General features: G+C 33.4%; 2 protein-coding genes across 7 annotated transcripts in view; both read left to right on the forward strand.

Moving 5' to 3' along the window:
* LOC125848201 (phospholipase A1-IIgamma-like) overlaps positions 1–21,817 on the forward strand; it is a 44,698-nt gene extending 22,881 nt beyond the window's left edge. Inside the window, exons 1-3 of one of the 6 annotated variants that reach the window (XM_049528022.1) lie at positions 1,079–1,708; positions 1,811–1,889; positions 21,102–21,817. In XM_049528022.1, the coding sequence (XP_049383979.1) occupies positions 1,118–1,708; positions 1,811–1,889; positions 21,102–21,628 (1,197 nt within the window). In that variant the 5' untranslated portion in view covers positions 1,079–1,117 and the 3' untranslated portion in view covers positions 21,629–21,817. Of the gene's footprint in view, positions 1–1,078; positions 1,709–1,810; positions 2,558–20,271; positions 20,883–21,022 lie in introns of those variants that run through there. The other 5 variants (XM_049528023.1, XM_049528024.1, XM_049528027.1 and 2 more) reach the window with 5 other exon arrangements.
* Positions 21,818–23,674: 1,857 nt separating this feature from the next.
* LOC125848214 (phospholipase A1-II 1-like) lies at positions 23,675–25,391 on the forward strand. The gene is made up of 2 exons (XM_049528044.1): positions 23,675–24,298; positions 24,638–25,391. The coding sequence occupies exons 1-2, from the start codon at positions 23,708–23,710 to the stop codon at positions 25,256–25,258; spliced, it is 1,212 nt and encodes a 403-aa protein (XP_049384001.1). The 5' UTR covers positions 23,675–23,707; the 3' UTR covers positions 25,259–25,391.
* The last annotated feature ends 687 nt before the right edge of the window (positions 25,392–26,078 follow it).

Below are 26,078 nucleotides of genomic sequence, written 5' to 3' on the forward strand. Positions count from 1 at the left end.
AGAGTACTAAAGTTTTTATCGACATTAGTTAAATGTCATTAAATTCAATGTCGCTAAAGACTTTAGGGACATATACAAAGAATGTGAATTGCCACTAAAACTACATATTTAGCGGCAATTGAGCTATTGCCGTCAATTAATTGCCGCTAAAGATCATTTTTGATGTAGTGTACTCCCTCCGTCCATTTTTAATTGTCATGGTTTCCTTTTTTTAGAGTTTAACTATAAGAACTTTGACTAACATTTTACAATATGTTTTTTCATCATATTGATATGCAAAAAATTGAAATTAATAGTTTTTTTCGTATAGTTTTTGAATATCTAAATTTTTTGTTTAAGATATCGAATTAATGTAATCTAATTTAACTATGAAAATTAGTCAAATTGACTTTTGAAAAGCCCAACATGACAAATACAATTGGATAAGGAGAGTAGTAAGTATAGTTTGCTAACTCAAGAAAAGTTACTTACAACAACATAAATTATATCAACAATGACAAAATTTAAACCCTTTAGAAACACGGGAACGATTCTAATCTGCTAAAGATTGATATGCTTATTTATTTATTTTTGAATTATTGATATATGGCGGTGAGATAAATAATCTTATTAGTTTTGTTTGCTAATCAAACAAATTATGAGAAGCAAAAATAAATGAACTCGATAAGAGCCGGGTGAATTAACTCGTGACCCATTATTTAGTTATGTTCTTCTAGACATAATGTATTACAACCCAAATACAATTCGGATGGATCATTATATTATCCTAACTCATTTTGAAACGTCCAAATTTAACCAAAATCCTTATTGGTGGAGGATTAGTCTGACCCCTACCTATTCATTTTAACCAAGAAGAGTATATGTGCAGTTTTATCCTTACCTCTGTATATTTCCATCCCTATATGTGACAGCTCTATGTTTATGCCCATAAGGTGATAAGGGTACAGTTGTATATATCTAGTTAGAAATAATTTTTAGCATTATTGCTTGGCCATTTCAATTATTGTTCTGCATGAGGGAAACAAAGTTGCACTATAAATTCAAGGGCTTAACGTTGTTCACATACCAAGGGAAAAAAAACAAAGAGTGATAAAAACATAAAAGATCAAGAAAAAGAATGGCTTGCATATTTGCTGATAAATGGGAGGAACTTAGTGGGAAAAACAATTGGGATGGGCTATTAAACCCCTTGGATCTTGATCTTCGCAAATATATCATTCAATATGGAGAATTGGCTCAAGCAACTTATGACACTTTCATCTCAGAGAGAGCGTCTAAATATGCAGGAGCTAGCAGATACTCTATGGAAAACTTTTTTACTAAGGTTGGACTTGACCCAAAAAAGTATTGTGTAACCAAATATTTCTATGCTACCTCATCCATACCACTTCCTGATGCTTTCATTACAAAATCATTTTCAAGAGAAGCATGGAGTAAGGAATCAAATTTTATGGGATATATTGCTGTGGCTACTGATGAGGGAAAAGCTTCACTAGGAAGGAGGGATATTGTGATTAATTGGAGAGGAACTTTGCAAGTATTGGAGTGGGTAAATGACCTTCAATTTTTACTTGTCCCAGCACCCAAAGTTTTTGGTGATGGAGGTTTGCTTCCTTTGTTTCATCCTTTGGTACATCATGGCTTCCATAACATTTATACAACGGAAAATCCACGATCACAGTTTAATAAAACTTGTGTTAGGGATCAGGTGCGCGCATCATGTTAACTTGCTTTTACTTCATATGATAATTACCTAAAGATCTAGTCGACCTAACAATTCAATTCATCATTTTTTTTTTCTTCCTTTTAGGTAATGGAAGAAGTGAAAAGATTGGTCGAGGAATATAAGCATGAAGAGGTGAGCATAACTGTGACTGGACACAGCCTAGGTGCATCACTTGCAACTCTGAATGCAGTTGACATAGCTTTCAATAAAATCAACAAAGCAAGTAATGGCAAGGAGTTTCCAGTAACTGCTTTTGTATTCGCAAGTCCTAAAGTTGGAGATGTGAATTTTCTCGATGCATTTTCCAAACTGAAGCATCTTCACATCTTGAGGATTCATAATTTATTGGATATTGTTCCAAAATACCCACCCATTGGGTATTTTGACGTTGGGCAGGAGATAATGATTGATACAACAAAATCTCCGTATGTGAAACCTCCAGGAGAACCTGTGAGCTGGCATTTGTTGGAACCATACTTGCATGGAATTGCTGGGACTCAAGGAATTGGAATGTTTGCAGGTTTTAAGCTAGAAGTGAATCGTGATATTTCACTTGTGAACAAGCAGTGGAACATACTGAAAGATGAACATTGTATTCCTCCCCTTTGGTGGTCTGAGAAGCACAAAGGAATGGTTCAACAAGAAGATGGATGTTGGCTTCTCCAGGATCGTGATGAGTATGATTTCTGAGAGATCGATCAGACCAATTGGATTTCAAATTGTTGCTTTCTTATTTCCTTTAATTTCATGTATTGTGTTTGAATAAAAGGTTTTCCTGAGCATGGGGAAACCACATCCTATTTTTTATATATGCAAGTCGTATTATGGTTCCTTTATAACAATATGAGTTCTAGTACTTGCTCAAGTTATTTAAAACATTGACAATATTTTTTAGTCTACTAATTATGCAAAATATGGTTACAAAAAAAGTGAAAAATCAAATATATCGCTAGTTGATTAGGCGGTCTATCTGTGCAAATCGGGTTATTCAAGTTTTGTATATGATATATGAGCATCAGTGTGGTAGGATAAATGGTAAGGCCTGGTGGGCTAATTTCTAGCCTTTAACGTAGAGAAAATTTCAGAAATAGTAAACAAAATAAATATAATAAGGCTCTATAGTTATAGTTTTGATAAGAATAAAGACATAAAGACACAATTAAAGTTGTCCCGTATTTTCATAAAGACACCTTAACTTTCAAAGTATCCTATCACCCCACAGAACTATTTAATATCGTTGTAATGGCCATTTTGACCCATTCCCTCGTCTATGTAGTGGCGCGTGTTGCTCACTCCCTGTGATAGAATTCAATCCGACCCGACCTGACCCTGTTCTTTGAAGAAAAGTCGTTTCTCCTTTTCTTTTCTTATTTTTCTCAACTTTCCCTAAAATCTGAAGAAATAGAAACGATTTCTCGTCGTGTTGGTGTTGATAATCTCGTTGTTGATGTGTCTTGGTGAAGATTCTTGGAGATTGAAGGTCTAACAGGTTAGGGCTCTACATCATATGATAAAGATCTTCTCTTTTTTCGATTATTATGATTTTAGGGATTATTATAGAGTAAAAGTGTTGGAATCGACCTCCAATAGTTGCCATGATTAGGATATTGTTAGGATATTATAGTTTTTCGTTGTTACTGTTAGGGTTAGGGTGTTGTGTTATCAACTTAGTGCGACTATTAGTGATTAGGGTTTTGTGTTATCGACTTAGTGCGACTATTAGTGATTGTGTTTTAGGTTAGGGTTTGATGTTATCCACTTAGTTTGAATCTTATTATTTGTCTCTTATACATTTGTAGACTTCAATTTGTACATTATCGACTGCTAATGTTAGTGCTTTTGTTCTGTTAGTGATGGGGCTAAATGTTAGTACTGTTAGTCTCTTATACATTCGTTGTTACTGTTAGGGCTAAATGTTAGTGTTGGGGCTTATACATTTGTAGACTTCAATTTGTACATTATACATTTGTAAACAATCTTTTGTTCTGTTAGTGATGGGGCTAAATGTTAGTGCTACTGCTACTGTTGCTTGTTTTGTTCTTGAAGTATGTGTTTGAATTGTGTTTGTCTTTGTTACATGCTTTTTCAGGATGGCTTTTACTCTGATAACTCTAAGATGGTATCATGGAGGGTAATAGAATTTGGTCCCCCACCTAAATATATAGGGGGGCATGTGACAGAATTCTTAGATGTAGATGTTGATAGGATGTCTTATTTTGAGTTGAGGGACTACATAAAGGAACTAGGATATACAGTAGATTGTGATTTTTTCATCAAGTAGGATGGATTATTGGTCCTTGTTGATAATGATAAGGTTATATTTGACCTTTTCAATATGATAAATGATGGGGATATAGTGGAGGTGTATGTTTTGCATGGGGTTAGTGAAGCCAATCAGGCCCCACTTGAATTGGAGTTTGTCTCCAATGTGAGTGATAGTGGGATAGGTGAGGAATCTTTTAATGAGGCTTCTAACCCTAATAATCAGCCTCCTACTTCTACTTTTCCTTCCATCCCTACAACTGGTCCTTCTGAAACTTCCAGCACTCCATTTGAAGACCAGTCTACTACAGTGCCTCCACCATCTCCTTCTACTGTGCCTTCTTCTTCCATTGTACCTCATCCTTCCACTGTGCCTCCACCATCTCCTTCTACTGTGCCTTCTTCTTCCACTGTACCTCATCCTCCCACTGTGCCTCCACCATCTCCTTCTACTGTGCCTCTTCCTTCCTCTGTACCTTCATCTGATCCTATAATAGATAATGATCCAACTGATGATGAAGTAGAAGATGAATCAAGATCTGAAGGGGATACTAATGAAGATACTGAGGTTGACAGTGATGTCCATCAAGAGTATATAGATATAAGGGCATCCAAGAGGCATTTCAAAAGGTCACAAAGGAGAAGTAGAGGTACTAATTCATATCAGATTAATGTTGAGGAAAAAGGTCCAGATATAGGGTATAATGAGACAAATATTGGTATAAGGGAAAGCTTAGATGGTAAGCTAAGAGGTGATGAACCTTACTATCCAAGTGATGAAGCTCCTAGCTTTGAAATAGATGATGAAACATGTTGGGGAGATGGTGAAGAGGTTAATCAAGTAGTGCATAAACCTGATAGGAGGAAGAAAACCCCAAATAGAGTTGTGTTTGATGCAACTTCTGAAAAGATTGTTTGGGAATTAGGACTGGTTTTTGAAACTATTGAAGAATTTAGATTGGCAGTGACAAGATATGCAGTCCAAGAACACATTCAAATTGAAAAATATGTGAATGAGCCTGGCAGAGTTAGAGTGAGATGTTGTAAAGAGACTTGTCCTTGGTTGTTGTGTGCAAGTAAGGATAAAACTAGTGGAGATGTCATTGTTAAAACATACAACCCTGTCCATAAATGTTTGACATCAACTCATAACTATCTTTGCAACCCAAAGTTTGGCCACCAAATACAAAGAAAGAATAACTCAACAGCCAAACATCAGCATTGTGTTGTTGAAGGACATTATTAGAAAGGAGTTGGATATTAATGTTGGTAGGACAACAGTGAGAAGAGCTAGGACTAGAGTGTTACAAGAGATCATGGGTGATCACATTGTGGAGTATGGTAAGATTTTTTATTAGAAAGGTGAAATTTTAAGGAGTAATCCAGGTAGTACTTGTGTAGTGAAGGTTGGAGAAGAAGATGAAACTGGACAGAAAATTTTTGAAGGATTTTATGTTTGCTTCAATGCTTTAAAGAAAGCATTTTTTGGAGGTGCTAGGAGGTTGATTGGTTTTGATGGGTGTTTTCTCAAAGGTGTGTGTAAAGGCCAGTTGTTAGTGGCAGTTTGTAGAGATGGAAACAACCAAATACTGCCTATTGCTTGGGCAATTGTTGAAGTTGAGAATTAGTTTACCTGGACATGGTTTCTTGAACTAGGGAAGAATGATCTTGACCTTGGAGAAGGGCATCAACTATCCATCATTACTGATATGCAAAAGGTAATTATCTTACTGATCTTACTGTTCTATTGTTGTTGAGTTTTGCATTTTAATTATTCTTTTTCTATTATGTTGGTTTGTGAGGGACTAGAAATTGCTGTTGAAAATGTATTGCCACTGGTTGAACACAGAAAATGTGCAAGACATGTTCTTGCAAATTGGTGTAAAAATTGGAAAGGAGTTGAAAGAAGAAGAGTGTTTTGGAGGATTGCTAAATCCACATTTGAAGCTGAGATGAAGGATAATATACATGCAATGAATAAATTAGGACAAGATTAATGTTTGGATGATCTTTTATGGTACAATTTGAATACATGGTGCAAAAAGTATTTTCAAGACTATAGCAAATGTGATGTTGTGGACAACAATATGGGAGAAAGCCTTAATGCTTGGATACTGCCTGCAAGGTTTAAAACAATAATCACAATGCTTGAGGTGATAAGGGTGAAGATGGTGAAAAGAATTGGTGATTTGAGAGAGTTCTCAAACACTTGGATCACTGATATATCTCCTATGTCTTTGAAAATTTTGCAAGAAAATATTGAAAAGTCTATGCAATGTAACTTGACTGGGAATGGAGAAAGAGGTTTTGAGATTAAATATCATGGATTTACACATACTGTGGACATTGTTAGTAGGAGATGTAGTTGCAGATCTTGGCAGCTCAGGGGCATTCCTTGTCCTCATGGTGTTACTGCCTTTCATTACAAGGAGTTGGAACCAATCCATTATGTGGCTCGTTGTTATAGCAAGGAAACGTACCTCAACACATATGCCCATTTTATTCACCTAATAAATAACATGAAAATGTGGCCAACATCAAATAATCCAATTGTAAAGCCACCAAAGATCAAGAAGTTGCCTGGAAGACCAAGTAAGGTTAGAAGAAAGGAGACAGATGAAACCAGAAAAACTGGAAAGCTTAGCAAAAGAGGTGTTGTTATGACTTGTAGCAAATGTGGTACACAAGGATACAATAAAAGAAGATGTCCTACAAGAAACCAAGCTGGTCCAAGTCAATCAACTGAACCATCTTCTTAGGCACATGTACTTTTATTTGTTACTTTCAAATGTAAGTTATATGTATATGTATTGATATATTAATATACAGGCTACTGAAAGTGGTAGAGGAAGAGGCACATGAAGAGTAGCAAGAGGCAGAGAAAGGGCTAGTAGTTCAACTCACATCTGATCCGGTCTCTCTTAGAAAACCCAAAATCATCATTTTCATGTATTTAGAATTACGCTCGACCTGAATTCCCTCGGTGGGATACGTAGGCAATCCTTGTCGGATTCGGTCCCTTGCATTTTTTACTTTTCTATTGTATTTGAACTACGTCCTGACCTGATTCCACTTGGATACGTAGGCAGCCTGAGTCAAGCCCGGTCATTGCATGTCATATTTTTCACTTTCTTATTATAATCGAACTACGTTACGACCTGATTCCGCTTGGATACGTAGGCAGCCTGAGTCAGGCCCGGTCATTGCATTTCATATTTTTCACTTTTCTCTTATATTTGAACTACGTTACGACCTGATTCCGCTTGGATACGTAGGCAGCTTGAGTCAAGCTCGGTCATTGCATTACATACTTTTACTTCTCCCTTTTTGTATTCGAACTACGTAACGATCTGATTCCTATCTTGGGGATACGTAGGCAGCCTGAGTCAGGCTCGATCGATGCATTGCATAATTTTTATTTATATTTTTATTCTTTTTCTTCTTTACTTACCCTTAGGAAACACTTGCTCATAGTTAGCGTAACCTCAGAATGTTGAAGAATATTGATCGTCGCATCGCAGTGTCTGCAAAAGAGCTAGGAAAGCTTCATCAGAAGGGTAAAAGCTACATGAGGACTATGTTGGATATAGTCAACAAAATGGAAAGCTCAATGGACTTCGGAACATGTCATAATCTAAAAACGCTGGAGAATTACAATCTATATATATATATATATATATATATATATATATATATATATATATATATATATATACACACACACACCTAATATACGTAGTATACTTATTTTCTGGAAAAACAAGCTAATTAATTTCAACAATATTTTTCTACTCATCCACCTACCAAGTCTTTAGGTTAAGAAACTATGTGCGGTACTAAGAAGACGTCGAATGATTCCAGTGACGAGGCTTCAGTTTGCGAGTCGATGCAAATCAACACCCTCTCCCAAACTAAAATTTTCTTTGAGTGCAGGAACACAGGAATCAAGAAAATAACATCAAGTTTTGGGGCATGACCAGACACGTCATTCGACTTCTCACAATCATGAGCCAAAATACTCTTTCCCTACTTTATTTCCCCGAAGTACTTCAACTTGCATCTTATGTCTTAGAATATTTCATTTAAATTTTTGCAGGTACGCTCAAGATCCGGATCAAGTGCTGAAGAAAAGAGAATCTTCATAGGAAAATAAGATAGTTAGCTTTCTTTCAAAATAACTCCACCAACTGAAGCTTGTAATCTAACCTCATTAGCAACTCCAACAATCGGAGACCACCGTCTAACAGTGTCAAACTCCGCCAATTGGAGGCTGCACATAGCAAACATCGTCAAACTCTGCCACCCGGAGGTTGTACATAGCAAACATCGATCGAACTCCGCCAATTGGAGACCACATCGTAGTGGCGTCACTGAAGCTCCATCGATCGGGGGCAAGCACGCATAGAAACGTTGTCACACACCGATAATTAAATTTACATTACAATCTTTACACAGCCGGATACATGCTTTTACATTACAACAACCCCGCCAGTCGAGGGCTTTTACATTACAAGCTTTACACAACCGGATACAGGCTTTTACATTACAACAGCCCCGCCAGTCGAGGGCTTTTACATTACAAGCTTTACACAGCCGGAAACATGCTTTTACATTTCAACAGCCCCGCCAATCGGAGGCTTTACATTACAAGCTTTACACAGCCGGATACAAGCTTTTACATTACAACAGCCCCGCCAGCCGGAGGCTTTACATTACAAGCTTTACATAGCCAGATGCAGGATTTTACATTACAACAGCCCCGCCAGTCGAGGACCTCTACATTACAAGTTACTTTGCCTACATCACACTCACAACACAAAAAGAGGCGTCAACAGTCGTCTGAACATCTACACTCTACCCTTTACATTACTATTTCAATTTATAATTCTTGAACCGCAACATGTACTTTTCACCCTTTTCCATGTTTTGCAGGACAAAGCATTACAACGAGGAACTCCCTCTAAGCAGCAAACTAGGGCAAGTTAGTGCAATGTCAAGCATCACTAGCTACGTCAAGGATTCACTTTCAAAACTTAACTCAACTCGATTTTCAGAAGTTCAGATTTAAATTTCACTTATAGCTCTTTCATGTCTCAGTTCATTGTAACTCGACACCGGACATTCTTTTTAAAATTCATCTACCATGAGTTTTTAGTAGAAATTGCTACAGAGCATCTCTCATACAAGTTTCTTTAGAATTGTATCTCATCCTTCTATTCGTGCTAATCTCTTCATACCTCACCACCGAAAGATTTCAGTATTATCATAATACAATACTGGGGCAAATTTTTAATAAAAATTTGCTATGTTCTCGAACTACATGTGGGCTGATTTCTCATGAAACCTAAGATATGTAAGCAGCTCGGAAGCCAGAGTTCGGCCATAACTCCATAAACATTCTTGCCAAGTTATTGCTCAAAGTGAATTTTGGTGGGTCGCCTAAAATTGGATTGTGTCAATATTTCTTTGTCCACGTCTTCTTTACTCTCTTCCATGGACAAAGAAAGCTTACATACTGTTGACATCCAATTTTGGCTCTCCACATTTAACTATAGTAATAATTATAATAATAATAATAAAATATATATGTTATGAAATTTTTCATAGGAATACAAAAAATTTTAATTATTTGTTTGACTTGATAAATTTATTTCTTATAAAAATTAAATATATTATATTACTACTTACTTTCTCATTTTTTAAATAAATGTTGTTCTTCTTAAGAATTGAATCTATTGTGGTTCAAATATAATTCCTTTTGTTGCAATAGATATTTTTCGTACATTTATTAAACTTAGAAAGCTTAGTTAATGGATGATTTACTAATTTATATTAATTTAATTTTATCAAATAAGCTAATCTTTCAAAATAATTATCACTTATGGCTATTTAATAAAGAAAGTAGTTATAATTTAAATGAATTTAATTTGAGCAAATTTGGCAATCCAAGTCTTATTAAACCGGTCAATCCATGTATGTCACGTAGGCGAGCACAAGGATTGTGTTTCTTTAGATTCGATCTCAACCTTACAATCTAATCTAACGGCCTTAATTAATTCATCCTTTTATATATATATATATATATATAATTATTATTTATTTTTTAAACTCTTTATTTTTACCAACCGTCCGATCAAATGATCGGATGGCCCAAATTAAATCCCAAATTGTTTTCTTCTTTCCCAAAAAATAGTACGCCATTTTCAGACTTGTCTTTCCCAAGAATCCTCATCTTCCCCAGACGCTCACTTCCCCATGCCTCTTTCGACCTCTCCCATCAAGGTCGGCCATGAACCGTCGGAAAACAACAATATCCGGCGGTCTCCAACTCCATCCACTCCCCATCGCCTCACAATTTCTCCTCCTTCCCCAGGCGTTGCCTTTCCCCATGCCCGTCACTCCTTCGTCCCACGAAGAACGGCCATTGACCGCCGGAAAACAACAATTTCCGGCGGTCCCTTGCTTTATGTCTCCTCCATCATCTTTTTCTGATAAAAAAGATACCCCTACGCCGCCTATGCTTGATCCCAACGGCTCCAAAACCTGAAAAAGTGACGTTGATTTGCTCGGTAGCAATAGTTCTCTATTTTCCAGTAATTGTTTTGATTTCAATTGGTATCTTGAATTCGATTTTTCGCCTATAAAAGGCAAGCGTCTTCCAATTCGGAAATCATCGAGGAATACCCAAAAAACAATCCAGAAAAGGTTCGAAAATCACCCAGCAATAGAGAGAGTGCAACAGATTTTGAGGTGATCTTTGCTCTCTGTTTTCGTTCTTCTTTGAGTTGAAGTTCGAGTTTCGAAGTTGAAATCTCTGGACGTCAAAGCTTTAGTTTGATGCTCAACATAAGGTAAAAAAGTTTTCAATCCTCAATTCTTTTTTTTTAGTTGATATGTTTGTTCACTGATGGAAATAAGTTTAGTCTTAATGATATGAGCTTTTGTTCTTCTAGCATAACTTAAACCTCTTGTCGTTTTGATATCATACTATTCGTCTCCATTTAAAATCGAATGTGTATTAACCTAAAGTTTCAAAGTAAAACTTGCTGTAATTTCGAGGTGTATTTTTAGGATTGTTCTAAGCTTAGAAGTGAGTCTTGCTGATTTGTATCTATCTATTCATACATACCTATATTTTAGTTGAATATGTTGAAAGATTTAACTAATTCGGGGCTGCTCGTTCTGATTCCTCTGTAGAGTTTACTTTCTAAAGAAAATCCGTCAGTTTGATGTCTGTAAGTTGCAGAAATCCACTCATGTTGTCAATGAAACTCGAGTTGAAGTTGGCCTAGAAAAACCTAAGGCATGCTTATGCTACTGATCTTCACTTTTAAAAATATAATTTCGTTAAATGTTCAGCTTGATTTGTGTTGCTCTTGGCTCCTAAGTGCCATTGATGTTTTAGGCGATGTGTTACAACTTAAAAGCTGTATATGTTATCTTATTGTTTCAAAATTCTAATTCCATTTAAGGTTTGTGAATTCTCTACTTCAAACTCTGTTTACCTCTCCACTTGTAACTAGGTTTTTTTGTATATATAAAAATATGTATTCTTAAAAGCATGAATGAAGTAGCGTTTAAAATTAGTCCTTCGCCTGCTACTATTTCAATTTTTCAATATGGTATCGATTTCCGCTCTTATGTTGTTCTTCTTATGGATGGTAGTGTGGAACTATTCAAATTAGAATAGATTCTTGATGTATTGGATTTGACTAATGCTTTTCTCTCAAGAGTATTGACACATAATAATTTATTTTTTTTGTTCATTAGAACTCCATTTTATTCGCTAAAATAGCTAAGCTACATATAGTATCTAAGCATATTCGATACTTTAGAAGTTCTGTCAAATTCTTGTCAATTGGCCTAGACTTTAAGTCTGTTAAAACTCTTTAGTTAAGGGACCAACTCAAAGTCTTCTCCCCTCTAACTTATTTATGTCGTTGATGTGCGATATGTGAATTTGTTATTTTGTTTTGCCTCTCTAAATAATGTAAGGCTGTTAGCTCGTAATGTATGACTATTGGACATAACAAAGCTCATATCGATTAACCGAATTAACCATTACTCGAGTATAATCAACCTTGATCTACTGGCCCCCTCATGTTTTATCTTTTTCTTGGGAATATTTTGCTTCTTGGTTTTTAATGTTGTCATTTAAGTGTTACTCGCCATGTTGGTATGTCCCTAGCTCCTCTCATTCTCTGTTTTATGCCTATTTTGGGGTGATTAACTCGATTGAATTTACACCTTGCTCTTTTATTGCATATATGTGTGATTGCCAAGCTTAAGCATATAGAATAATCGACATGAACCAAAACACACATCCATGGCAGGCACATTTTTTATATGTAGGTAGGAAGACATCATTTTATTCATAAAGTTGAGACAAAAATTTGTCTTGATCAAATAATAACATTTCGTTGGTTGTTTGAGTTATTTTTGAAGTCTAAAGTGCATTACATACTTACTAGGAGATCTGCACACAAGCAGATTTTTGAATCTTCCCTTCGTCTATAGTCTTACGCAATGGGATGTCTCGAGATCTCGTAATATTATGAATCGATAAGGAATAGTTGCTATTTTTATCATCTGGTCCTTCATATGTTAATAGGGATTTAAACTTTTAAATGATCGTAGTGAGTATCTTTATGTTCTGTAACCAAGGATATTCCTACGAGAGTTTAAAATATCAAAATATGTCAACAACAGTAGGCTGTCGCACGTGATCAGTTCGTACATAGTTGCTGCTTTACCTTGTGAATTAGATGGACTAAATCTATTTTAGTTAGCTCTATTTAATAGCCGGTAGAAGTATTTATAGCAGCCACTCTTTATCACTTAGAAACTAGGTATAAGCATTAGATTGTTCTCTTCAGAAACTATGTGTTATATTGTTTGTTTCCTTTGTTAGACTCGGAAAGAATCAACATATGTATTCCTATGCTTCAATAGACAATTGCAAACATTCTTAGCTCACTTAATGCGGTAAAAACAGATCTATAAATTTTGCACTCCTATGCTTTAATATGCTTCCTGACAATTTTGGAATCCCACTTGCTAATATTTTATCTTATTTTTTGTACATGTACGCTTGGGAGCGCATTTGGAGTTGTGATATGACTCCATTCATCTGTCCAAATCAGATTTGTGCTTGCCTACATTATTGCTTGTGTCTAGCAGCCCCATCGCATCGATAGTGTCTAGTGCCTCTTCTTCTCTTTAAGAATTTATGTCCTCAAAATATACATAATTTTGCTCCTAATTAACGTTACAGAATTGCAGCTTTATATTTGATATTTGCTCTTATTTACAATGTTTTGTAGAGGACATTATGCTATATTGGTGAACTTATGTCATTTCCTCAATTAATGTTGCACTTGTGGTGATGCCACACATAAAATGTTATGACTATTATTTGTTTTTAACCATCTGTTACTAACAGCATTTCTAGCTATCTTTTACTCAGAATAAGAGTCCAGAATGTAGATGCTAAAGGTTTAAAAGTGCAGATTTTTTTGATTTTTTTTTAAGGGGGCAGATTTTGAGAGCCTTGAGGGGTAACAATTTGAACATTAAAATACACATCTTTTCTTAAAAACTTTGTAAGTGTTGGAATTTAGTACGTAGAAGTGTTTATGTTTTAGAGTAATAATACAACTTTTTGAGAACTTAAAATGGGTAGATTAGTTGATAGAACACAACTTTCAAATGGAAGACAATTATTATTTTCTTTAAAAAACAAAAATGGCCTAGAATTTGGTCCCCATCCTTTAAGTTAGTTTCTTTATTTTATTTTTTTTAAATCTTTTACCCAATAAATTATATCCTTTTTTTAAAAAAAAAAAAAGCCTCTGGCTTATTAAAAAATAATAATTAAATTTTAACCAATTTTCTCTAAGATTATAGTAGACATTGTTTCATTCTCGAGATTATTTATAGTTATCATTTTATAAAATCTTATATATTAACGCTTTTCTATTAAATCTAGTTTATATTATGTTAATATTTCCTCTTAAATCCCTTCTATAAGTTCTCTTTTAATTTTGGTCGGTTAACGATTTTTAAACAAACCCCTTTTAAAATAAAAGAGCTTTCAATCTCTCTCTCTTAGGATAATTAGGATCTCTTACCTAGAATTATATAAGTTTTAGTAGACCCTTAATAGGTGTTAACCTTAACATTATTTAGTCCAATGTTTAGATGCCCCTAATTCTTCATCTTTGAAATAATTAGGCGATTTTTAGACCCTTCAAGACTAAAGGTGGAGGAGCGATGAGTTGGGGTGAGTAACCAATAGTTAGGCCCATTTTTATTTTATTTTATTTTTTACATCAACCCTTTTCGAAAAAATATATATTTACCATTATCAATTTTTTAAATCAAATATAATTAAAACATTTTAATTTCTTAACATGTTATTTCAAGATTTTAGATATGCTAACAGGTTCGAAATACAAGGTACATACATATATATCGTCATACACGCAAAGGTATGAACTTTATATTTTTCTCTACATAACATATTATCCTTATTTATTTTTATAAGTTATAAATCCCTACACTTTCATATACATATTAGTTTACTACATATAATCTATTGTCAATTTTTCAACATATAAATAAATAATAAATATTCGTATGTTTTAAACAACCTATGTGTACATACCATACTTAAGATCACAAACTTTATATAATATTTTAACATTTAGTATCATTATTATTTATTGTATTTGTTTATTTTTAGAAAAACTCCATTTTATGTATTTTTTATTCAAAAACATATTTTACACATACTACTACATATTTATACTCGGTTATTATCTCATTTTTATTTTCCTTTACTTCTTAATTTTTTATACAGATAAAACAACAAATTTTCATATCATTTGTACAAGTTTTACATAGGACACATCTATATTTTAACATATAAAATTGTCATACATTTTTAGTACATTCATTCATTTATTTTTTACCGTATAATAAACATACTAGTATTAATTTTATTTGATAGACATACATATGTCGTACCTTGTATTTTATTCTTTTTCTTAAACTAATAAAATTTTACTTACCATTGATTTTAACGCAAATAAATAAACAAGTTTTCCTAATTTTATTTTCCTAAATTGAGTTTAAGGACTATCTTCGGATAGGCTCTGAGGGGTGCTTAACACCTTCCCCTCGAGTAACCAAAACACTTACTCAGAATCTCACTGGTTTCGCAAATCAAATAGAGTTTACATTTACATAAAAAATGGTTTTCCTAATATTTTCCTTAAAATTTAGGTGGCGACTCTAAAACAAAACAAAAACAATTTTTTTCAAAAATCAGAGTGTCAACCACATAATGTTGTGAACTGTTTCGGCTAGTTCAAAATAGGGTGCGACACATACATCCTTCTTTCACAACCTTATTGTATCAGATACATTATTATCAACTATAAAATGATACATTATGTAAGTTATACATATCTTTCAAGGCAAACAATACAATACTTATAAATTTAAACGAGACACATAAATAGTAATGTATCATGCACTATTTTTTTAGATATGATACGTAAATTCAAATTTATACTAAACGTATCAATTACATAGCAACTACCACACAGTAATGTATCGATATCAAATCTAACATCTTATGGAAAACAATTACTTATTTAATGTATGTAGTATAAATACAATACTTATAAGTTAAAACAAGGTACATAAATAGTAATGTATCATGCACTAATTTTTTAGATATGATATGTAAATTCGAATTTATACTAAATGTATCAATTACATAGCAACTACCACACGATAATGTATCTATCTCAAATCTAACATCTTATGGGCAATAATTATTTATTTAATGTATCTAGTATAAATACAATACTTATCAATTTAAACAAGATACATAAATAGTAAAATGCTAAGTAGCAAAGATATTCATGATGTATCTTCTCAATTTTTTTCAACAATTTTGAATCAAAATTGAAAGGATCTTCAATAAACTAGGAGAAAGAATTTTGAATCTCAAAATTGAAAGGATCTTTGCTAAACTAGGAGAAGAAAAAATCTTGAATCTCAAATTTTTTGATAATCTTGAATTAAAATTGAAAGGAGATTCAAAAGGATATCGTTTGTCCAACAACAATCCCATCACTTTTGTATCCTTCATAACTCACCTCGCTTACCCAAAATTTTGATAAATTTTTTTGAATTAAATCTGAAAGGTTTCTTCATTGAACGGGGGGAAGAGCAATTTGAAATTTTGAATTTCTTCGTTATATTTAGGATTTGCCTCTGTATGATTGAGAGTAAGAAGAAACATAAGCGTAATTTATGGAATTTAATTAATTTTTAGATTTTATTCCCTTTTTAGCTCAACAGAAAGATTTTTCTTGTATTAGAATTAATGTATCTGGATGGTGACTTATGTATCCGAAAGGTACAAATTTTAAGGGATATGATGTAATTTACTTTTTACACTATAATTTTTAAGCCCAAAGCCAAAAATCAAACCAAACATGTTCTAAGCCTGTTTGGATTGACTTATTTTTAGTGTTTTGAAGACGAAATAGTTTTCATTTACTTTTGAAGCGTTTGGATAAAATTTTAAAATATTACTTTTTAACACCAAGGATAAATGATAAAAATAAGTCAAATACCGTAAATTAACTCCCACCTTATTGGTGAAGATTTAATTGGCTAGATTATAATCCCCTCCCCATTTTTCTTACCCCCACTTTTTTAAAAATAAAATAAAATAAAAATTCTAATTTATTACGGAAACAATTAGTCATGAATTTTATGCTGCTACTCTTTTTGTTTCACTTCCTTGATCTTTATACTAAAACTTTTTTTCATTTAGTTATCTTAGCAAATAAATAAAATTATAATTTTTTTTCAATATTAATGTCATTAAGTGACAATATAAAGAAGTAGCAGTCAAATTTAAATCTTTTAAATATCATTAAACTGATTAATTTAGTAAAATAAATTCATAATAAATACTTTTTTTTATGAGAATAACAAATCAACGGAAGAGTAATTCCTATATTGGACAAAAATAGTTGTGAAAGAAGTAAAAGGGGGAAGGGTGTGGTGGGGGATAATAATTTGTTATGATTGCAAATGGTTCAACTTTAAGAAAGTGCATGCTGTACATGATTGATCCATTTAAGCTTTTAACAAATAAAGTATACAAAAAGTAGTGCTAGACAGAGGCGGATCCACGTGTTTTGGTGTGAACGTACATTAGTTAATTTCGAAAATAATCATATATATTTTTTTTACTAATAATAATCATGTACTTATATGTATATTATCTTGAAAAACTGGTAGAAACTAAATATAATTAACAGTGTCCTTATAGAAAACATGAAATGGTGTTTTTTTACTGCTGGTACAAGTTGAAAGATCCGCCCATGCGACCGAATTCTATCTTAGGTAGAACCTCTTCTTTTAGCTTAATATTAATCTATTCGGAATTTTCAAATCCTAGATTCACCACCTAGACACTACAATCTGTTGTGATTGCTAGGTTGGAAATGGTTCAACGTTAACAAAGTGTACAATATTCTAACCAAGCATAGCTGAAAAATACGAGGAGCTTAGTTGCAAAGAAGATCAAAATGGTAATTAAACCCTCTAGATCTTATTTGTTTGGTCATAGATTTTAAAAGCATTTTTTGAAGAAAAAAGAATTGGCAAAAATATCTTTCTGGCCATAGAATTTATTTAGTTTTTGGGAATAATAATTAATAACTTCGCATTTGCAAAAAAAAATAAAAAATATATATGACAACCTCTTCTGTTTTTGTTAAAAAAAAAGATATTTATTTGAAGATTGATTTTAGACTCATAATCTTATTGAATCTCGAAGGAACTCCTCTTTACTAGAGTCAAATTAGACCTAGAATTGTATTGCAATATGGCATAACAAATGATTTACACGACATCGTCTTTTCTGCTTCCCGGGCCTTTGTAATAAAATATGGTCAAGGGAATTAGGGAAAGAAGCAAATTATAAGAAATATTGAATGCAAATCAATTGGGTGTATTTTAATATACTTGATTAGCGCTTGTAATTATTTCGATCGAACATCAAATGTGTTTAAAACCTTTAATAATTTTAGACTAGTAAATATGGATGAAACTTTATATCAAATTTAATAAATATTTCATGAGGCTATAATTGGACGTTGTTATTTGATTAACATTCTATGATGTATTTTATCATTATATTGATATGGAAAAAATTGCAAATTTATAGTATTTTTCGTATAATTTTTTAATAGCTAAATTTTTTGTTTAAAATATCAAATTAATGTAATCTAATTGAACTTTGAAAATTAATCCAATTGATTTTCAAAAAGCACAATATGACAATTAAAAGTGAACGGAGGGAGTAAGTTGTATCCGTAGACCGTAGTATCCACTTTTGACAAGCAGACAAAATTTGTCGACACAAAATCTTTTCATAATCTTACATTTAAGTTTTGTGAAATTTCAATATCTATTTGTGATAATACTGGGATGGAGGATAGTTGTTGGGTCAGTCATTATTGCTCGGATCTTTTAATTGATTGTTGCATCACACACATTTTTTTGAAAATGGTATTAATAACTTCAGTCAAGACTATAATTTCAGTAAAAAAATAATAATTCAAAATTTACGACTTTGTCAAATTCACGACTTTAGTCAGTAATATGTAAAGTTGATCTTGACAAGTCATATTAAACTTTGGAGAAAATATTTCCATTAGCTTTCATATATAAGACTGCAGTTCAATCGAAATTTCAAACTCTGAAATTAAAACCTCAAGCTGATAAACTTGGGACACAAATTTAACATCATACGTAAATTAAAGTAAATGACGCCCTCAAATCTAATTCAAGTCCATGGTCCAATTACATCATCCAAAAGCTCAAGTTCAAGCTCAAGCTAATACCCCATGGCACATGGTAAGTTGCATGATGACATTATATATGATGTCAAATCAATCTGCCAATTATATGTACCAAGTGTGAAAATACTACATTTTCGCTGTAGCGATGGCAGGCGGGTGGGGGCGAAGCGGGGACGATGTGAGATTAGGCTGTGCACAATAGGGCGGGTTTAACACAATGTCTAGCGGGGCAGGTTGAATTATTTTTCTTAAAAAACAAATATGAGATTGAGTTGGAAAGAAATAGATTATAGATCTATACGGGTTTTATTTGAGTTTAAAAAATTTATCAACTTTGTCATGATCCAATTTTTTATTAATCATAGTTATTCCCCAATTAATAAACTAGAAGAAAATGATCCGTGCTAACAGTCTTAAAGTGTATGGAAGATGCAGAGCAGTTCCAATGTTGATGAAAACTGTGAAATAAATCAAATAATTACTCCAAGGATGGTAACAATAATTATATCATATGATGATAAGATACATCGAACCTCTATAATTTCTACGCAGGTACTATATAAATGTGGGTGCAATACGTTGAAGAATTTATGTGATTGATCCAGTTTTTCAAAACTTCATCTACAAGATAACCGTCTCACTTCTTTTGAGCTTGAAAAGGAATTTTTTTAAAGCTACAAAAAATCACTCAAATTATGTGAACTTCGCATTGGAGACAGATGGTACGGTGGTAGTTAAAAAATTCAACATATACGGAAATAATTACTTAGCCAGTTTTATTGGTCATTTCAATTAATATTATTGGGCACAGACATTCTTGACCTTATAAACAAAGAAAAAATAAAAAACAAAATCGTACTTCAGGTTTATGAATAATGGGTTATGTTGGATGATTAATTGATGGGTAGTTTGGAAGGGAGCTGGGCAGCTTTAGCGGACGCTCTAGATTTCTATAATAGCGGAAATGCAAATTACCGAACTATGGTGAACTTAAATGGCGGAGAGAAATCACAATATAAACCAATACAGTACAAAAGAAGAGGAGGAGAAGAATTTCAGATTTTCAGTAGTGCAATGAGGCCCAGGCTCTAAATATTCATAACCAGTAGTTAGAGACTCAATAGGTGCGAAATGCCCATCGAAAATGTGTGACATTGCATTGGGGACGGATGATACGGTGATAGTTCAGAAATTCAATAATTACTAGTATTAGCACTATTGCTATGTCATTTCAATTATTATTATTGGGCTCCGACATATATTATGACCTTGTTAAAGAAAGAAAAAAGTAAAACTCAAAACGTGTTTCATGCATGAGATACCTTAGAGATCAAAGAAGTTGCTTCACTATAAATTCATGGGCTTAATGTTGTTCACAGCACCCAAAAAAAAAAAAAAGAGAAAAAAAAATGGGCAGCATGGCTGAAAAATGGGAAGAACTTAGTGGGAAAAACAATTGGGATGGGTTATTAAACCCCTTGGATGTTGATCTTCGTAAATATATCATTCATTACGGAGAATTGGCTCATGCAACTTATGACACTTTCATTATGGAGAGAGCATCCAAATATGCAGGAGCTAGCAGATATTCGATGGAAAATTTCTTTACTAAAGTTGGACTTGACCCAAACAAATATCGCGTGACCAAATTTTTCTATGCTACCGCATCCATTCCACTTCCCGATGCTTTCATAGTGAAATCATTTTCAAGAGAAGCATGGAGTAAGGAATCAAATTTTATGGGATACATTGCTGTGTCTACTGATGAGGGTAAAGCTTCACTAGGAAGGAGGGATATTGTGATTAATTGGAGAGGAACTATACAGAAGATGGAGTGGGTTAATGACCTTCAATTTTTACTTATCCCAGCACCCAAAATATTTGGTGATGGAGGTTTGCTTCCTTTGTTTAAACCTTTGGTGCATCATGGCTTCTACAATGTTTATACATCAGCAAGTTCACGATCACAGTTTAATCAAACTAGTGTCAGAGACCAGGTACATTAACTTGCTTAATTCCATGTTTTCCGATATATATATATATATATATATATATATATATATATATATATATATATATATATATATATACTGTCCTTAATGAAGCTTATAAAGAGTCGCCGTTTTCTTTGTTTTAGGTAATCAAAGAAGTGAAAAGATTGGTTGAGGAATATAAGCATGACGAAGTCAGCATAACAGTGACGGGACATAGCCTAGGTGCATCACTTGCAACTCTAAACGCAGTTGACATAACCTTCAATGGAATCAACAAAACAAGTGAAGGTAAGGAGTTCCCAGTGACTGCTTTTGCATTCGCAAGTCCTAAAGTTGGAGATCTCCAATTTAAGGCAGCATTTGACAAATTGAAGCATCTTCATGTCTTGAGAATTCACAACTTAATGGATATTGTTCCAAAATACCCTCCCATTGGCTATTTCGACGTTGGGAAGGAGCTAATGATTGATACCACAAAATCTCCCTATGTGAAACCTCCTGGAGAACCTCTTAGCTGGCATTTGTTGGAGCCGTACTTGCATGGAGTCGCTGGAACTCAAGGTTTAGGACTTTTTGCAGGTTTTAAACTAGAGGTGAATCGCGATATCTCACTTGTCAACAAGCAGTGGAACATTTTGAAAGACGAATATTGTATTCCTGGGAGGTGGTGGGTTGAGAAGTGCAAAGGGATGGTTCAACAAGAAGATGGATCTTGGCTTATGTTAGATCGCGATGAGTATGAGTTCTAAGGGAGCTAAATCATGTGGCTTTGTTCTCTTTCGTGTAATGTTTGAATAAAAGGTTTTCGAGGGCTGTTTGGAAAAATCACATCCTATATTATAGTATTATATAGGAGTATTTATGTATGTAACTATGTACTATGGTTCCTCTTATAGCAGAGGATAAATTTGTATGTTGATCTATTTCTTTTAATGTTTAATATGAGTACTTTTAATTTGTGTGTCTGCTGAACTTTTATGCTCTAAGTTATTAATTCATGCAAAATATGATAAAATAATCAGATCAGGTAACTCTAGATATATGCTCTTAGGTAGATTATTTTTTTGATAATTCTTCACTAAATAGGATTAACAACTAATTTCGATTTTTAGCTACAAATTCTGTCTTTTTTTTTTTTAATAGTATACACAAAAGCAGAGTAGTTATCAAGGAACATCAAATTGGTAATTTTCTAAGTACTGTATGTGCTTGGTCTGATTCATGCGAAGAGAAGGCATTTACTTAATTTATACATTATATAGTTCCCTCTAGCTTCTACTTATACGTGTGCAGAATCATTTTCTCTCAGATCAACGACACCTGGTATGAGATATATCGGCAGGGAGAGCCGATTAAAAAAAAAAAATTTGCTCACTAACGATGGTGGCTTTATCCTTTATTTGTTCCCCCGGGAATGATAAGTCCACTAAGAACAAGGAATCAATAAAAATGAGTACATTTTTTTTATGATCGGTGAGACACAAAAAATTGAATTAATTTATAGCCATGAATATTATACTGCATTCACATATTGGAAAAAAGTAGTTGTGAAAGAAGTAAAAGTGGGGGGCATTATAATTTGTTATGATTGCAAATAGTTCAACTTTAACAAAGTGCACCTCGCACTAATGAAAGTTGTACACGTTTGATCCATTATAACTTTTGCACAATTGATTTTAGTCAACTAGAATGGCAATTAGCTCTTTGGAACAAGAAGAATGAAAGTTGGAGATCAACATCTAATTTGGAACAAGTCCGAAGATGCCAAGCAGGACTTTACGTCCAATAATGATAGATGCAGCCAAGTGTATACTGGTAAAAATTAAAAACCAGAAACTTGGAGAAGCAAAAATTTAAGACCATCTTAAAATTAGAAATATTTGTGAGAATAACCCTTTTTAAATGAGCAGGTCAATAACGCACCCAAATGACTGAATGAGTCATGTTCTCAGATGCTGATTTTGTCACACCTAAATTTTCATACACAGAGGTTGTACTCCTAGAGAAATGATCCTGAACTAATAAAGTTGAATTTTCAATTCGGATCTCCACTTTAACATAATAAAATGATAAAATGTGTCCCAAAAAAATAAAATGAAACACGTGGTGCTACTGAATAAGTATATAATTGAGTATTGAGCCTCCAATATATTATTCACATTCACATCTAGCTAGTTGTATTACTTGTAAAATTTTCACATGCCTCTCTGCACCAACAACAATCTTGGAGACGAGTCATGTGAGCGACAAACTTGAATATTAATACAATTTCTAGTGTAAATGTTGCTAATGGCTACATGAATATTATTTTTGAAATCTAATGGACATAATTTGCGAGCATACTTCAATGCCAAGAGGTATTAAAGCAAGAGGCTGCTTAAGATGGACCAGATAGAAACGCCTAATTTTAGAAGAGAAACTAACATATATAGTCCACTATTAAAATAAGGAATAGTCAGAATTTCCAAAGTCTTCATTAGAAGTCCTTCGTATGTGAATCCTCCTTATTCATGGTGGATTATATTATTACTCCTCATTTAGACACGTCTTAACCCAATTCAATAATTTATACTAATTAATTAGGGCATATGAGCATTTTCTAACGTGCACTGATCGATCATTTTTAATTCATCCCACACAGGTCATGTTCTTCTTATGTATGAATAAAATATTGACAGCACGTTCCAAGAAAAAACATTGGAGAAAATGATCACTCCAATTGATGCCTTCAAAAAAAAATTGCCTATAAATTGGAGTCTCTAATATGTAAATTAGAAACATATCTAGAGGAAAAAAAATTAAGTAGAAAGAGAGAAAAAAAAAAGTCCATGGCTAGTATAGCTGAAAAATGGGAGGAGCTTAGTGGCAAAGAAAATTGGAAAGGGTTATTAAACCCTTTGGATCTTAATCTCCGAAAATACTTAATTCAATACGGAGAATTAGCTCAAGCTACTTATGACACATTCATTTCCGATAGAGCGTCAAAATATGCAGGAAGTAGCAGATACTCGAAGGAAAACCTCTTTGCTAAAATTGGATTAGATCCAGAAATGTATCACGTAACAAAATATTTTTACGCGACATCGTCGTTTCCACTTCCCGAGGCCTTTATGGTAAAATCATGGTCAAGGGAAGCATGGAGTAAGGAATCAAATTTTATGGGGTATGTTGCTGTGGCTACTGATAAGGGGAAGGCTATGTTAGGGAGAAGGGATATTGTAATTGCATGGAGAGGAACAATTAGAACATTAGAATGGGTTAATGATTTACAATTTTTACTAGTGCCAGCACCTAAAGTTTTTGGTGGGGGTAATTCAATATTGCCTTTATTCAAACCTTTGGTGCATCAAGGATGGAACAGTATATATACATCTGATGATCCAAAATCACCATTTAATAAAGCCAGTGCTAGAGACCAGGTACAAATATTTTTTCACTTGCTTGTATAGTTTATATAGTTTTAGTTAATTAATTTTGTCTTCACTTGTTTGTAGTTTTATATCGTTTTAGTTAATTGTCTTTCACTATAGTTTTAGTTAGTTGTTGTATGTTTGACTTTTCTCATAATGCTATATGACTTCTATTTAAATTGATATTACCCACAAACTAATGTCTTTTCAGCATAGTCAAATTAATTCATAAAAATACCACTATTTTTTTTGTTGAAGTTCTCCACTAAAAAATATTTAATGGAGTAGTTATTTCTATAGATATTTTGATTGATCGGTGGTTGATATTATGGTAACTCTTCCTTTTAGGTCCTTGAAGAAGTGAAAAGATTGGTTGAGAAATACAAGAATGAAGAGGTCAGCATAACTGTAACCGGACATAGCCTAGGTGCAGCAGTAGCAACCTTAAATGCAGTTGACATAGTTTACAATGGATTCAACAAAACAAGCAACGGAAAGGAATTTCCAGTGACAGCTTTTGTATTTGCAAGTCCAAACGTTGGAGATCTCAATTTCAGGGTTGCATTTTCAAAACTAAAAAATCTCCATATTTTGAGAGTTGATAACATATTAGATATTGTTCCAAAATATCCACCCATTGGCTATATAGACGTTGGCGAAGTACTAGTAATTGACACTGCCAAATCCGATTACTTGAACTCTCCAGGAAACTTACAAACTTGGCATAATTTGGAGGCTTATTTACATGGAGTGGCAGGTACTCAAGGTGTAGGAATATTAATAGGAGAAATTTTTGGTGATTTTAAATTAGAAGTGGATCGCGATATAGCTCTTGTTAACAAATCAACGGATGCATTGAAGGGAGAATATGGTGTGCCTGCTAACTGGTGGGTTGAGAAGAACAAAGGAATGGTTCAAAAGAAAGATAAAACTTGGGTTCTCATGGATCGTGAGGAGTATGAAATTTGAGAGAGTTCATTCAAATAAGTATTTATTTCAATTTGGTTTAATTTGTTTTTATATGTGGAGTTGATTTCTCTTCTATGTATGTCCTTGAAGGGGATGTCCTTTTACGTTAAATGTATCCATCTATATTGTGCTTTGTCGTCTTCGAATTGAAGTTTGGTTTGTTATTTCTCAGTGTTATATTACTATGATTTAGTATATGAACTATTATGTATCATGTATTTTTTGAATCGATATACTACTTGACAAAATCAATTCATTCCCCTTAGAGAAAGAAGCACGGAAAAAAGAAGAAGAAAATAATAGATATTTATTTGAAGTTACAATTAAAATGGAATGAGTTAGCAGAGATAGACTCCGTGCAGATCAAAGTTTAGGCTTCTTTAATTCAATTTTAAACATATTGAGAGGAAAAAATGGTTAGAAGCATAGACATCTGAAAATTGCAAAATGTAAGTCCGATAAAATTGTGCTAATTTCCTTAATTTAAGAAACATTGGACGGAATTAAGATTAATTATTTTAGTGTAGTAAAGTATTTGAATTTAAAATCAAATATAATTTGGGCTAAGCTATCAATCCGGGTTCACAAAGTAAGCCCACAAGCCCATGTTCTAATAGCGTGTTACTTCATCGAAAAGTTCAAGCTAGCACGTGACAATAACATGGTGGGACTGTTTCAGCCTTAATTAGAGTTTTCAGATATGAGCCCTAGATATAGACAAAATCCTCTTTGGGAGCGTCACCCTCAAATGAACCCTGCAGTGCGCGATTCGAATTTAGTCGGAGATCCAATGTGAACTCCCCAGTGATACGTCAAAAAT

The sequence above is a fragment of the Solanum stenotomum genome, chromosome 12, assembly GCF_019186545.1.
Source record: "Solanum stenotomum isolate F172 chromosome 12, ASM1918654v1, whole genome shotgun sequence".
NCBI classification, from domain to species: Eukaryota; Viridiplantae; Streptophyta; class Magnoliopsida; order Solanales; family Solanaceae; genus Solanum; species Solanum stenotomum.